This window comes from Amblyomma americanum, chromosome 10, assembly GCF_052857255.1.
Source record: "Amblyomma americanum isolate KBUSLIRL-KWMA chromosome 10, ASM5285725v1, whole genome shotgun sequence".
Lineage (NCBI taxonomy): Eukaryota > Metazoa > Arthropoda > Arachnida > Ixodida > Ixodidae > Amblyomma > Amblyomma americanum.
In genome coordinates this window covers 12,529,761-12,545,074 of record NC_135506.1, presented here as the reverse complement: position 1 = coordinate 12,545,074, position 15,314 = coordinate 12,529,761, and the positions used below count along the sequence as shown (strand labels likewise).

Below are 15,314 nucleotides of genomic sequence, written 5' to 3'. Positions count from 1 at the left end.
GAGGCTTCAGTAGAGCTTCAAGCAGATTCGGAAGCTGCAAATGTATCTGCAGCAGATTGGGAGTTAACAGCGACAGCTGCAAAGAGTTTCACAGCAGGTAGGGAACTCGGAGATCCGGAAACTGCATTCATCCCTGTAAGTCTAAACATGAAGCATGATACCTCATTACCAGAAGTGCGGAACCAAGCTGGTCAAGGTAACTGTGGGGCAAAAATGCTTGAGGAGATGGTTTTTCTTCATGAGAACATCGGCTGCAAGCTCTGCAAAGAGCTAGCCTCACCTGAAACCCGATGTGAAGCTGCATGCGAAGTAGCAGATCTGAGAACTAACTTTAGTGCGAGATTCAGAGAACGGGAGAATGCAGACGCGATGACAGCAGCAATCTTTGTAGAGTTCAGGGAGCTGGTGAGCTCTGTCGATTTTGAGCAAGCTGACAATGCAAATCCGAAAGCGGCGGCAGCCTTTACAACCGGCGATGTGCCGGATAATTCGAAATGTAGAGCCAATGTGGTTGACGAAGCTAAAAACAAACATAAGCTTCTGTTTCGAGATGTAGGCGGCTAGAAATCATTTCTGCCAATTTAGTGCACCGATCTGACATGGTGAATTCTGGAATGTGCAGATTGGTGTCCTAACCTTGTGTGCACGGAACGAATTGAGGCTGTGTATGTGTGTGCGCAGTGCTGCTTGGAACCTTGTGGCCGGACTTCAAATGTCACACTGACAGCAAGTGTCCGCGTGACATTCTTGGTTGGGAGGTGTGGAGTTCGCTGACCTTTCTGCGAACTCGTTGGTCTTGTGTTCTCAAGGAAGGCCGCTCCGGTGGGGTCGGAAGTCCCCAACAAAGGGGCCCGTCCCGTCCCTGCCTCCCCTTCGTGCGGCGGACGGCCTCGTTTACGCCGCGCCGTCACGGGGATGACCCTCCGGGAAAAACGCTAACCATGTACAGCTGTCGACATGTGGTTGTTAAGGAGTTGACGAGGTTTCGGGGGCGCACGAGATACGGCTGAGTATTAGCCGAGTGACCGGAAACCCACTATTCCCGTAACGACTGTGTTCGTCTCGCGCGGTGTATTCTGTAAACACTTTAGGGATCGTTTTGTCGCGTGTGCGAAAGAGATAGGAAAGTGATAACGGCTGGGCCGTGGGTGCCGTGAGAGAGGGTGGTCGCGTTTGTGCTGTTTGTGTATTTGATTGCAACCTCTCCTTTCCCAAATGTTTAATCAGCAGTCTTTCCCCAATCTGTGATTAGTTGGCGGAAACCTTATTTTCCTTTCCCTGACCACTGATTGGTGAGGGGTGTCGTTTGTTATCTTATTGGTTGCTGTCCCCGCTAAGGGCGGAGACAGAGGGTTTAAAACCAAGCGCTCTGGGTTGAGCGGGGGCTGAATTCGTCTGATCCACGATTTAGTCATGTAAATAGTTTTCTCCTTGCTTTGTTTCTTCTCGTTTTTTACCTATGTTGTAAATAAATAGTTAACCTTCTCCTTTCCTTGAGTAATGTGAATGTTTGCGAGTAGAACCACCGGGTCATCAAGAAACCCCGATTTCATCATCAAGTAGTTTCCTCTCATCGCCACCGGAAGGGGAAACTCAACTGGCGCAGTCGACACGATCGCAACTGGCGCAGTCGACACAGGATCGCAACTTCACTTTTTGTATATAAAAAGGAAAAGTAATGAAATACTGGTGGAGTTCTTTAAAAGTAATCTACCAGTCTATATGCTAACCTACCAGTCTATAGTAATGTGTGGCTTCCCTTATTGTTTCCTTGCAATGTCTCTTCAAGGCTAGAGTATCACTTTCCTTCATTCTGTGGTCTGAAATAAAGCATGACAGTCAGCTTCTTTATCTCAGAGACAGGAATCTTTGAGAATGAGTTTTGAGCAGCCACTTTAAGTCATTGCAGAATAATGGCCCCTCTGAGTGACATTCAGTTAGCCCCGTCTTGTGCCAGCCACATCCACTGTTACACCCCTATGAAGTTTTTAGCCTCATAACACCAGGTCAGATTTTAAAATTTTTTGTGGTGGTAGCTGCTGGAATGACACTTTGGGAAAAAGGGGCAGCGTGCATGTTCATTGGCCACACTTAGTATTGATAAGAACAGGTTATAAGGAGTAGCATACTGCATGCACCTCTTGGCATCATATTCCAGGATACAGTTGTAGCTTTCAATCGCATCACACTTCGGGTTGTTGTCTGCAGTTTTTTTTTGTTGTTGGCCTGCATCCCTTGCTTAGAGCTACTTATCTATGATAGCTGGGCATGTGTCGCTGTAAATAATCTCTCCTTCTTATGCCCTTCTACAGGGAATCCTTTGAGTGTATCGACAATGACTTGGAGGCTTCAGACGACCAGGGCAACCCGGTTCCTCTGCTAGGAGTGAGTGCAATGCTTGCTTGAAGCTGTTTGTCTTTATGTGGTACGGCATCCTTAAGACAGGAAGCAATGCACAGTTGACTGCACTTTATCACGCTCTCTTGAGAAAGTGGTGCAGTCACACTTCAGTCTGGGAGTAAGATTTCACATTGAAGTTGACTTCACGAGCTGTTGGGGAACTTTTCTGACTGCCACCAAAGTCATAGACTCCGTGGTGCCATATTGCGTTAACAAGGAGTTCTCAATCTTTTTAGTATTGGGGAACCCCAGCAGTTCTCACAAAATTGCAAAGGAACCCTGCATGCCTTGGCTTCTCTTCCTTCCTGCTTAACATGCTTGTAAGAAAAAAAAAATCTTGCAGATGTATTCCTCTAAAAAAAAAAAATCTCCAAAACCTAACTAAAATTGACCGGCTGTATGGGGAAACACCTTCCATTGAGCAATTATGGTATGACTAGTCTGCCCGCCAAGAAAAGTAGATGTAAGGAAAGGTTGCGGTTAAAGCTTGCATGGATTCAGGGGCTCTGGGAATCCAAAAATCACTCCATAACCCAGTTTGTGATTGCCTGCTTGAGGCTGTTGAAAACAACTTGAGTGTCTTTATTGGTTCCTACCATGTGTGCTTCTTTTCCTGTCTCTAGTGCTGTAAAACATGAATCTGCTTATCTTGTGTGAAAGGGAGACATATTGACATAGGAACACAAATGACACATTGTGTGTATTGCACTGTAGGTGTCGTTTATGATCCTTTATCCGTCCAGACCCTATTTTATGTAAGATACATGCGTTTATAAGTGAACTAACTGTTAATTGCATTGAACTGTTAACAAACTGTTAATTGCATTAAAACTGTGTTGAATTTTTCTTGATAGTTTTAAGCATGCCCTGTTGTGGACTGGGTTTGAAATTCACATTTCGCATTCTTTTTGAACCATATAATTTGTCACTGTAAAACTTGGAGACCTAGCACGGTTAGTAAGTTGGCTTGCTTTCGAGACCACAACTTGATGAATTTTAATTTGAGTTGATTTGATTTCACCTCAAAGAGACGGGACTGCACAAAGAAATGATTTGGGAGGTTCCGCATGATGCCAATCTGAATGTGCAGGAGGATGTCGGAATTGGTGGGTGAGCGTTCCAGTGTGTGCTAGCTACCGCTAAATGCAGTCTGTCTCTCTTTGCATCAGCTGAGGAGAGCAGAACGTCATGCTCACTGTGGTGACTTTATTGGCAGTGTACTAAACCCTACTCTGTTCAGTCTTTGCCTCATTAGCCATGTAGAATGTCATCCAGGAACAGTTCAAACTTCAACACGTGTAGGCATTTGCTTTTCGGAATTGGACAGAGCAAAAATCTGCTGAGCACCACCTTTTGCATTACAAGTGATCAGTTTAAGGCATCAGTTTGCCGAGATATCATGTGTGTGTGTTCCTTCTCAATATCTTTTAAGTAGACTCTGCTTGTTTGTTTCATTTGGTATTTGCTGCACAACAAATGCAGTTATTAGCTTGTGCTTCATCTGTCTTTCTTTTCCTTGTATTATATTTGTTACCGCTTTGACATCATCCTTAAATTTGATAGCTAAGCAGTCTTCTAAAGCAAAACGGTGTTGTAGTGCATCATAGCGATTGCTTATTCATTGGAAAACTGCGCCAAAAAGTGCAGGTTCTCTTTTCCTTGTGCTTCTGAACTTGCAAGAGCATACACTCTTTGTGGCTTTGCAGTTGTACAAAGCTGAGCCTGGATTCGACCTTAACGGAAACCCCCTGTTCAGCCTTCATGTCCAGAGAAGTCCACATGGGGCCTCGCATCCCCAGCCCTTCTCAGAAAGTAGTGTACCAAAGGTACCTTCACTGAACGCATTCACAAGGAACAGGTCAGTTGATTGGTTTCCTTCATGACCTGAATACATTTCATGCTGTTGTAATCTGTGCCCAAGTTACTTTTAACGTTTCTGAAAAGAGGCTGCACTAAAACAGAGAATAGATGTCGATGTTGAACACCATGGTGTGTTCTTCAAACAGTTCGGAGTGCACAGCAGGGATGCTAAACCTTTTTTGGCCTTGAGGAACGTTGACGGCTTTGAAAAAATGATGAGAACCCTGTATGTCCTGGCCTGCAACTCATTGTGCCTAACATGGATGCAAAAAAAGAGCATGCTGATGCACAGCCCCTCAAGAAAGGTCAAAATTCAGTTAGTATTGACTGGTTATCAAATGTAACGGCCTACTGCAAGCAATTACAGTGTGATTGATCCTGAAGTAAAGTGGGCGAAAGGATAAAGGGGTTGAGGCATGCATTGTTTAGGTGCTTAGGGAACTCAAAAAGCATTCCAAGTAACCCAGAGGTTTCATGGAACCCAGTTTGAGAGCCCTTCGTATAAAACATTGTTTGTTGCCAAGGCCGTTGCTATACCATGAAGCGATCACAGTGCAGTAATGTGTGCTGCAGACTCCACTTGCAATTTTTTCAGTGAATGCTAGCAAGTTTCAGCAACGGAGTAATTTAGGCGCTCAAGGCCATAGCAGTTGCCTTCAACACCTGTAATCGTGTGTAATGTCAGTTGGAGGGCAGTGCACATTTGGCGTTATTATAGCATTCCTGGTATATACTTGTGTTTGCAAGTCCAGTTCTTAGACTTGCAACTGCATGAAACCAGTGAGGAATGGGCAGATCCTTGTTTCTTGTTGGTTACTACTTTCCTACCAACCTTTTCTTGTGCATGCTGTTAAGTATTAACAATTAGGAATTATTTTCTTGCTTTGCTTTTTGAACTATAATTCTTCCTTGCTCTTTTTCTTAACCTACCTTGGTGGCTGTGTGGCCAAGGCATGTGCTGCTGAGAAAAAGGCAGTTAGCTGTAATGTCTGGTCATGTGCACCGACATGTGAATGCAGGCTCGTTACTGAATATAAAGTTTTGTTGCATAAAGGGGCAGGTGGTTGAAGTTAGTTGTGGACATCTGCCAAGGTCTCCTTCAGCCGGTGATGCAGTTTTGAGATGTAGTACTGAATTTGCACGCATTTGGAATGCATGTACGCAGTGAACATACGAAATTTGGGAATAGTATTTCAGTTGACCACAGTGTAAAATTAACCCCATCTAATGCACTTTCCAAATCTGTAACCATTTTTTTGATGACCAAGCACCTCGATTACTTGAGTAAATATGGTAAGTTTGGTGAAACAGTATAATCTCAACAATAAAACTGTCACGAAGTCACGAAAAAATTCGCATCATCCAAAATTTCAAATTTCGTGTCATTCAAAACGAACAAAATTCGCGAGCAGAAGCATGGGAACTGCATTCACGCAGACCTGTTTACGGCTGACGGGATTTCTTTATGGCTGCGTGCCATAGCTAACTACTTGTGGTGTGCACAGTGTGACAGATGACCGTGATGTCAGTGATGTACGGGCCGTGCACTGCTGCTCCCTGCTAGCAGTGTCTACCACATGAGTAGCAGTCACAGCGTCGGCAATATACGGGCCGCACTTAGCGCTCAAGTGTGCGGCCGTGGCTCACGCGTTTGTATCATTCGTAATAATGCGAAAATGTGTTCAGGACATCAGAAATTCTGTACATTGCACTGCAGCTTGCAATGAACTCTGGCAGAGGAATTTTGTGAATTCATATCAACCTGAAATTCATATTAGCTGTGTTTGTATCATTAGGATCCTACACTATTTTCCTCTTTCGAGCACAAGAAAGCCACATCAAGGCTTTTTGTTCATGGCTCTTTCCTCAGTGTGCCCAACGCCACTAAGCTTGTGTGGGGCATTGTTTGAGCATGCTTTGTTTGGGCATTGTTTGAGAATGGGTGTGGGAGCATCTGCTTTCACTGCAGGGTTCTGACCAAGCTGTCCAAGAGCACAGCCAAGCTTGAGGTAAGAGGCATGGAGGCTCAGCCATTTGACATGCTCGAAAGTCTTCCCAAGCTGTTGGAACATGGCTGGATTATGCTTATTTTAGAGCAGAGTTGCTTGGCGGGAAAACATACTGCCAGATAATGATTTACTTGGCTTTTACGAAAGGTTTTGATGTATCCAGTATGTGCATAACCTTGCATCGAATTCTCCCTGTTCTCATCAGGACACATTATGGCCCTTTATTTTTTCATTTTCCTGATGTGTAGTGTAGAGTGGCAGACTAAAGCAATGTATGCCAGGCAAGCCTCTCTGCATTTTTTTTATAATTCTTTTTTTTAATCTCCAGCAGTTGAGCCAGCTTTGCTGATTGAGCATTCCAGACTAAACTGTAGGTTTCTTAAAACAGCACAAAAGACATGGACGCAGACAGAAGGGAACACACAAAGCACTGTCTTTCAACTACGTTTATTCTTCAAATTTACATGTATGTATACATGGCTTGACGCGCGAGTGATGGCAAACAAGTATTATTGAATTGCCTGTTTATTGAAGCACAAAGGATGTTAGTTCTGGGTGACCTCTGCGTCAGCACCCCTTTTCTTGCATTATCAGGCAAAGAACAGTCGTATTTGGCAAGGTGCGCAAAATGTGATTAGCATTTTCTTTTTATCTTTATCTTGTGCATTGTGTGTGTTTCAAGAGCAAACCTAGTCTAAAATCAGTGCTGTGTGTGTCTCCTTCTATCTGCATCCATGTCTTTTGCGCTGTTTTAAGAAGCATGAACCACCAACTAGCCCACATGTCTACCCTTGTAAACTATAGGGCTGCTCAGCTGATTTAGTGGAACTCGGCCTTCTAGATTTCCTCTGAAAGAGCCTTTGTTCCCACCTGTGACTGTCTGCACGCTGTCCCAAACTCCCTACAGGTCGTATTGCATACTGCGCACACTTGGTTGCGCATGCTGATGGGTGTTGCATGTTGACCGTGCCTGTAAAAGTGCAGATCTGTAGATTTCTGTTCTCCACATGGTGACTGACTGTATAAGACACGGAGAACTAGTCTCTGTGTCACATTACCACTTTGTTGCATAACTAAAAGGAATTTTGACTTCCAGCTTATTTAACTTGCAAAGTATGCCATGCTTTTGTTTTTATTTTGGTCTATGTATTGTAGCCATGTAGCGGGGAATGCTGCCAGAGTAAGCATGTCTTCAAACTTCGATTATACTGTGCTAATAGGTCATTACCTTGAGTCTCAATGTTCGGTCTTCTCGACATGGCGGTCATGTGACAGCGCGACTTCAGCAAGGGCTTACTGTCGAACCAAGATATGGCGAGCTCAAAGGGGATTGAGAAATAGTTCTGTATATCTATAATTCGTTATGTATACAAAAAATGGCAATGTATAAGCTTCTCTGTAATACAGAAGCAAGAATACATTGCACCCATACTATGATCCGCTTCTTGTAGCTACATGCAGCCTGATGGCGGGTTGGCAGCACACCGCTCACTAGGCTTTGTTAGGCCTAAACTGCTTTGCATCAAAGCCACAGCAGACGGTGCTTTAGAACTGAACACAGTCTATCATAAAGTGTCTAATATCCTGTTATCAGTACGCTATAAATAAAATAAATGCCCGTTAAAATTATGGTACAGTTGGTTTGCGCAACGCCGTTGCAAGCGATGCACTCCAGGCGAGGGCTGCCAGTTTCACCGCATGGCAGCGATGTGGAGTGGAACATGAGTGCCGTAGACCGAAGGCCACCTTGAAGCAAACCTCATGTTCACCTTTTCAAGCAATTTTGGATCGCTAACGCTGCCAGCAGTTGCCCAAGGCCACGCAGCCAACCCACCTCTGCGCACGAAAAGTGACCGAAGAATGCCATTGGGACAAGCGCCACTTAGAGGGGCACGGTGCGCTGTTTGGTGCATCGAAAAACTGGCAAAATTGGAGGCCGATATATTGCGTGACTTTCCTGTACTTTTACACAGAGCTTCCAAGAAGGTAATGTGTGTGTTCAATATAGCCGATAATTCGAAATGTCTGGGTTCGATACATCTGGCTTGACTAATACCTTTCACTAGAGGGTCCTCTTTTCGGGTTTATATATGAAGGTTTGCTTCATTAAGATGGCGTCTTGGTTTAATCATTGCAATTAGAGTAAATGACCAAGGTCTTGTCATGCATGCATGCATGTGCAAAAAGAGGGTCATTGAGTGTGCGCGCACTGGGATCAAAAAGGTATTTCCTTTTTTCTGATTTGGAGTTCGTGCCCTCTTTCATGGTAGTCTTGCACTGAGAGCAGACTATGTTGGAAGTCTTATGAATCGGGTCTCATTGTCATCATGTGCTCTGTCATTACACACCAGAAATAAGGCCAGTCCCTGTAGTGAAACATGTAGTCTTGCTGCTGCAACCTTTGCCGAGACTGTTACTAAAACATCGGTTATATTAAAAAAGATTTGTTTGAAAGATATCGCTTGTTGTAATGTCTATGCCCAACTTGCCTATCTTGTCTCTTCTAGACAGCTTCATGAAAAATCAGGTTGGGCTTCTTCAGAGCAAATTTAGGGCATGTACTGGTCTTGATGGCTACTGCTTCTATTGCTGCTTGATCAGAGTGAACTTTGTGGCTGGAAAAAAAAAAGACACTTTGTCATGGTCAAGCTTTTGCCTCCTCATTTTGGAGGCTCTGCCAGTACCGAGTCTATTCTGTTGCATTGCAGCCCTTGCCTGTGACAACTCGAACATGCAAGCAAGTCAAGTCCCAGCCACCTCTGCAGCTGCCTCAGACCACCGCACATGCTAATGCACCAACTCTTGAAGACTGGCTGCAAGCCATGCAGGCGGAGAAGAGGAGGCACTTCACCTGGGAGAGCATCGGCTGGTGAGCGCCCTCTTGTCTCTGCCTGTCTTCAGCACTCGTGTCGCGTTCATGTCGGATTCAGCTCAGCATCGTTTTGTTGGCTTCTTTCTCCTTCATCTTGAGGGTTCTCCTGAGGTCTGGTTTAGCAGCAGCTGTTAATGCCTCATTTCTGAGAGTTCAGCACCCTCACGTTGTCCACAAGAGAAATGAGAAGAGGACACTTGTAATCAAGCACCGTCACCGGTTTATGGGAGGGTTCATGGCTGTGAACAATGCGCAACGTATTCACTAAGCCTTCCGACAACTGATTTTCTACCAATTAATTACCCAGTTAATTGAATTCAATTAGTAGAATTAATATGTTAATTTTTACAATCAGTGCATTGTACTTAGTAGTTAATCATCGGTACTGGCCACACTAAAGTGGCCATGTGATTTGTAGTCAACACAAATATCAGCAAAAAGTAAATTAAAGTGTCTGGTCTCATCACTCACAGCAACAGCTGTCACTGAAATTCGTGTCGCAGAGTGGTAACTGCCTCCTGAACTTTTCTTGGCTCTGCTTTTGTGAACTCAAGCTTTCTTTAGTTTCCATTGCTTACTGTGGTGCTCTTTTTTGGCATTTCTTTATCTGCAGTGTATCAAGTGCTAAAGAAAAGCCGTACGTGTCTGAGGCTGGCGTTGATGCAGCAGAAATTGTGTGCCAACTTCAGACTGAGACCCCCGCTACTCTCACCGGTGCCGAACGAGTGGAAGCCTCGTGTGTCGAGCAAAAGGACCTGGTGCGAAAGATGCTGCTGCTACTAGTCGGCGTTCCTTCGGACTGCTTTCCTTACGATCCGGTAAGCTGTTCTCAGACCCCATCTGGGATGTTGCATATGCTCTGGGTGGCAGGGAACAGGGAAGCTTTGTGCTTGCTTTTGGTAAAACCAGGTGATGGGACTAGTTAACAGTTCGTTACTTGTGATTACAGTAAGTTCCCAATGGGTTTATAATGGATCTGCTGTGTAGGTGTCCGTCAAGTTGTACAACTAGTGAGGCTGAGTAAAGGGCTGAAACAACTGTGAGGAACTTTGTTGTTTGAGGCATTTCTCTCGCATTCCATTAGCCTTTATATTCTATTGAATACAAATAGTCAACAAATAGTCAACAAATCCTGGCATGTACAATGTGTACTCGTGGTGCCGCTGGTGGCTGTGGCCAGGCGCTGCTATCAACGTGAAACCAATCTAAACCTATAAACCATAAAGGGGCGGTACTGTAGCAGCAATTTTATTTTTAGCCGATAGTGCATTTTTTATTTATTCAGCTTTTTGATTCAAATTATGGCATCGAATTTCTTTGCAGGCAGCTCAAGGGGTATATATTACCAATTAAGTTAGCTTCAGTGCTCGCGATCCGGGAAATGGAAGGCCACATGTCATACTAGCCATGATTTGTGTACTATACTCTAGCCACGATCTGCTGCCTGACCACTGCAAACTAACAACATCACTTGTGATCACGTCACTTGGGAACTGGATTGCACTTTATTTTGCTGCTGTGGTGATAGTTGTCGAGAGAGCAGCTGCTTAACTTCTCAGTCTGCACTGCCCGTGGGTGTGGACGTTTGGTCGAACGGGCGAAAACCTTTTCAGGTGTCACGCCAGTTCAGCCTCAAAGGAGGGACGCGGCTCAAAGGCACATCATCGGAGGCCCTCACCGCGTTGCTCTCACGCCTCTTGGAGTGCGGCAACGATGTACGCTTTTTGGAAGACCTGGTCTCAAATGCTCTTCCAGCAAACATCAAGCCAAGTGAGCCACAGCCGTCGTTCTTGCAGCTCAATTGAACAGAAGTAGATGCTCTGATAAACATGAAAAAATAGGATCTTCGTGTTTCATTATTTACGCAAGACTTAACGATGCACTGAAATGAAATTTCTCACGTCACGTGCTTTCGGAAACATATCATGGCCTTCTTCTCATCTGCACAAACAGTGTTGGGCTTTAGATTTGCGTCCACGTGACATTGGCTATCTCCAAGTTCACTTCTCTGCACAGAAGTGATACCTCTCAGTGCCATCTCCAGAGGCTCACATTCATTTTGACTTGCCAGCTAATTTGCTCCTCTGATGTCCTCTGTGTGTCTGTTGAGAAGTGGCAGTCATAACTGATTCACTGTTCATATGACATCTCTCTTTGCTTCCATGATTGGCTTTTATTTCATCTGTCTGAGGCAGCAGATGTCATGCACAGAAATTATCCACCAGTTAAATGTGAAAAAGCAAGTCAGCACACTCAGCATGCGCTCAGAGAAAAGTTGTCTCAAACAAAGAAGGCAGCGGCAGGTGTCATCGATGTCATCGAGGTACTGCTGTGCATGCCACTATAGTGTTCTAAAGAAGTGTGTAGATATCTGTACATCATTTAGTCTCACAGTTGAACGTGGCAGTACCTATCTCTTTGCATCACTTTGTCTCACAGTTGAACCTGGTTTAACTCAGATGTTTTTAACCCTTTGACACTCTACGTACACAACTGTGTACAAAGCAAACCCTCAGCTTTTCTTGAAGGTGATTGCACCTAGCAGTGATTTCTTTATTTCAGATGAATTTTGCATCTTTCATGTGGTAAATAGGGTGGTTTTTTATGCTACAATAGGGAATGCAGTAAATAAAATTTCGCGAAACAGTGAGCACGGTAGCACGTCATCCGCCATTTTTGTGAAGACATATTTTGCCACCAATAGTAACATCTTTTTTTTTTTTCACAATTTCAAGCATAATGTGCACATTTGAAATAGAAATTATTGCCACGATCCTTCGGGTGTTTACTTGATAGTTCACAGCATTTCGATGTCACTATTTTCATCAATTATGACACTTTGTATGAAATTTTGCACATCCCTGTAGTAAAATAACTACTAGTATTTATCGCTGGAAAACTAACAAATGGTCTTTTTTAATGCCTGAATATACTATTTAGGCAAGAAAATGTTTCTTTTCAACGAAACAAAAAGTGCCGTTTCAAAGGGTTAATTGTTGTTTACTTTGTACTTCTGAAATGTTTTTTGCAAATCATGTGTAGAGGTGTACGAGCATGTCTACAATGAACACTGGCGGGGCTGCCTGTAGTGTGCGTTGTGCCTCCAGAACAGGCTAAATCTTGGGGCATTACTGATGAAATCTGCTCTAGCTGACCTTTGATATCATTGACAAAGAAACTGAATGATTAGAGAGGGAAAGGTTGTGCACTAATATTGACACTAGTGAATGAAGAGTAGGCATTCCCCCGTATATTTACATGAATTTCGGGCAAGTAGTGTTCATGATGACTTTGATATAACTTAATTGCCGGACACACCTGCATTCCTTGCCTTGTGGTTGATAGCACATATGTATTTGTTTTTGGCCTTCAATGTACTCTGTAGGTTTCTGGTTGACCTTCGTATGTCGATGGTGTCCCATATACTGATAGGGGAAGGTGATGGTAGCACCACAAATCTGTCGGAATGCGCGGTCTATGCTTTGGCATGGTGCTCTCTGCATTCCAAAGACGGTTGTGCCACCATCTTTTCAGCCTTGACATGGCAAGCCTTCGTAGGTGGGCTGAAGCGCTACCTGCACTTCTTCCATGGCTGTGTCATTCCCGTGGCAAGTCGTGCTGACACGCTGTCCGTGCTTGAGCTGAACCACATTGTGAGCTGCCTCGTGGACCATGTAAGGTGAGCTGCATTTAATTGAGAGGCTCCTCCAATCCCCACAGTTCTGATATCCTGAAAGTTAGAATTCAATAATGAATAGGGCTTAGATATTCGGGGCAGTTGGCCGTAACAAGAGGTAAAAATTGCTATTCTTTGTTTTACAGCAACAGTTTTTAAGGACATGATTCCTGGTTCCATGGCATTGATGGCATTGGCATAACATGAAGGAGAAACGAGAATCAAAGAGAGGGGTGTCATTTGCTGTCCTGCAGACTTGTGCTGTCCTCTGTGCCCATCAACGCGAATTACCACTTGCGCAATTCACGCTTCTGCACATAGAGGGCGCCGCTCTGTGGTGTAGCATGGAATCACTGGAAATTTTTTCGAAGCTTTTCCAGTGACTGTAGTGCGGCATTGGGTGCATCGGTTAGAGTTACTGGAAAAGCTTTCAGTGTGGTCTAGCCTTAATGGACCAGCACTGCTTGCACGGCGAATGGTGCATTCAGCACCGCGAATCGCTGTAACTGAATCTTGGGTTGCACACAGACATAGTAACCATTTCTCATTTCTTTTGAGTCACTTGGGGCTATGAAAGCTGTGAGGTAATGTACGTTAAGATTGTTGATTCGCTTACTTGGCTGTGTTTATTAGCTTCACAGTTTTTGTTGCAGAAGAGATGAATGCAAAGAAACCATCGCTCTTTCAGGCACTGGATTTGTCAGTGGGATACATGTTGGTAAAAGTCATTTGACATTAATAAGGCATATTGTTATGCGGTTAGGATATTATTGAGCGGTTAGTAAACTACCTTTTTAAAAACTCTATGGCTAAAATCTGTTTGAAACAATTTCAGGCCAGTGGAAGGACAATTAGAAATTGAAATTGGACTGTGTGATGAAGGTGTGGCATATTGGTGATGTTGCAAAAAAACATCAGCAAGATTACCATGCACACATTGAGTGGCTAAATTTGCAACTGTAAGCAATGAATCCGTACATGGAATCTTTGAAATGACTGCTTTTAGGCATGCTTGTAATGGGCATCTGTTGGCGAGTAACATTTGTCTATGGACGAATAACAACGCTTCACAGGCTTGTACCCATTTAAGCTTGTCAAAATCTAAAACCTCTGCAGTTCCCCTTTCAGTCTGACTAGGCTTGTGGTTGGGGTGACGAATAACTTGAGAAGGTTGAACTCGCTCTGTATTGGCAGTATGTCGTATAGCAGCTACAGGGCACTTGCAAAGTAAATCTTGGTATCCAGAGTTTTCCCAGCTGCATAGCTGTCAACCGCATGAGAAGCTAGAAGCATGCAGTGACGATGTATGCATGAATGTGACTAACTTGACCCTACGTGCAGGTGCATTGCTGACATTAGCCGTGGTGCGGTGAAACTTCAGGGTGCTTCCTCACAAGGACTGCAGGTGTGTCATCTTCAGTAAAAGCACTGCTACATCTGGAGGAGCCTTTTTCTTTTTCTGGTGTTCATACTATATGAAAAAAACAGTCAATACATCTTGCAAACATTTCTTTTTTATGCATGTCATATAAAAGTGGACATGTGTCATCCTATAGGAAAGTGAATTTACTGATTGTGATTGGGCCTGAAAATAAGTAGGCTCTGACAGGCTGCCGCCAAACTCTGGACTTCATAGGCTGCATAAGTATAGGGCCCTCCATTTCTCGATAAAACCTAGTGTTTCATATTTGATATGTCCGCAAGTCTTGTGTAAATTGGGTTGAACCTAGTTTCCTCTCTAAAAAGCTACCATGTCAGATATCCTTCCAAACTTCTGGTAAAATAAAATGAATTGAATTGAATTGTATCTGTACCACATTCCTAGCTTTTTCACACATGTGGTTAATAGTAATGATTAAAATGCAGAGGAGGCTGCGGTGTCTCAGTGGTTAGGGCCAGTCTGCTACTGAGCCAGAGTTCCTGGGTTTGAACCCAGCCGCCGCGGCCGGCCGTGTTTTGACGGAGGCAAAATGCAAAGGCGCCTGCGTACTGTGTGATTTCAGTGCATGTTAAAGATCCCCAGGTGGTCGAAATTATTTCAGTGCCCTCCACCACTGCACCCCTTTCTATTTTTCTTCTTTCACTCCCACTTTCCTCCCATCCTTTATGATCTGGTTTGGTGTCCACCGAGATGTGAGACAGATACTGCTCCATTCACTGTCCTCAAAATCCAATGTTCAGGTTTGTTCACTTGTTTTTCTAGCACAAGTCACTAGGTAACCTGGAGTTTTAACGCGATAGTTTTAAAGGCCCCGTTCACCCCAAAATCCGGCGTCCGCGTTGTTTGCGTCAGCATTGTGAGGGAAAAATCACAAGCATGACTTTGGCAGGCCCAGAGAGCAACCAGGAAGCAGTTGGGCCACCTAGGTCACGTGACCTTGCAACGTCATCACAACCCACCCACTGGATAGTGAGCAAATTGCCCACCGTGGCAGGTGGCAGTTAAATTAATGATTGGTACGTCTTAGGAAGGGCAACCTGGGTAACACAAGGCCCA

General features: G+C 44.2%; 1 protein-coding gene across 2 annotated transcripts in view; it reads left to right on the top strand.

Annotated features, from left to right (window-relative positions):
* Grip163 (gamma-tubulin complex component 6) overlaps nucleotides 1-15,314 on the top strand; it is a 52,235-nt gene that overhangs the window by 10,740 nt on the left and 26,181 nt on the right. For both annotated transcript variants that reach the window (XM_077640851.1, XM_077640850.1), the window contains exons 5-12: nucleotides 2,313-2,385; nucleotides 4,107-4,258; nucleotides 6,230-6,269; nucleotides 8,978-9,138; nucleotides 9,755-9,959; nucleotides 10,755-10,911; nucleotides 12,676-12,820; nucleotides 14,159-14,222. In XM_077640851.1, coding sequence (XP_077496977.1) covers nucleotides 2,313-2,385; nucleotides 4,107-4,258; nucleotides 6,230-6,269; nucleotides 8,978-9,138; nucleotides 9,755-9,959; nucleotides 10,755-10,911; nucleotides 12,676-12,820; nucleotides 14,159-14,222 — 997 coding nt within the window. The remainder of the gene's footprint in view (nucleotides 1-2,312; nucleotides 2,386-4,106; nucleotides 4,259-6,229; nucleotides 6,270-8,977; nucleotides 9,139-9,754; nucleotides 9,960-10,754; nucleotides 10,912-12,675; nucleotides 12,821-14,158; nucleotides 14,223-15,314) is intronic.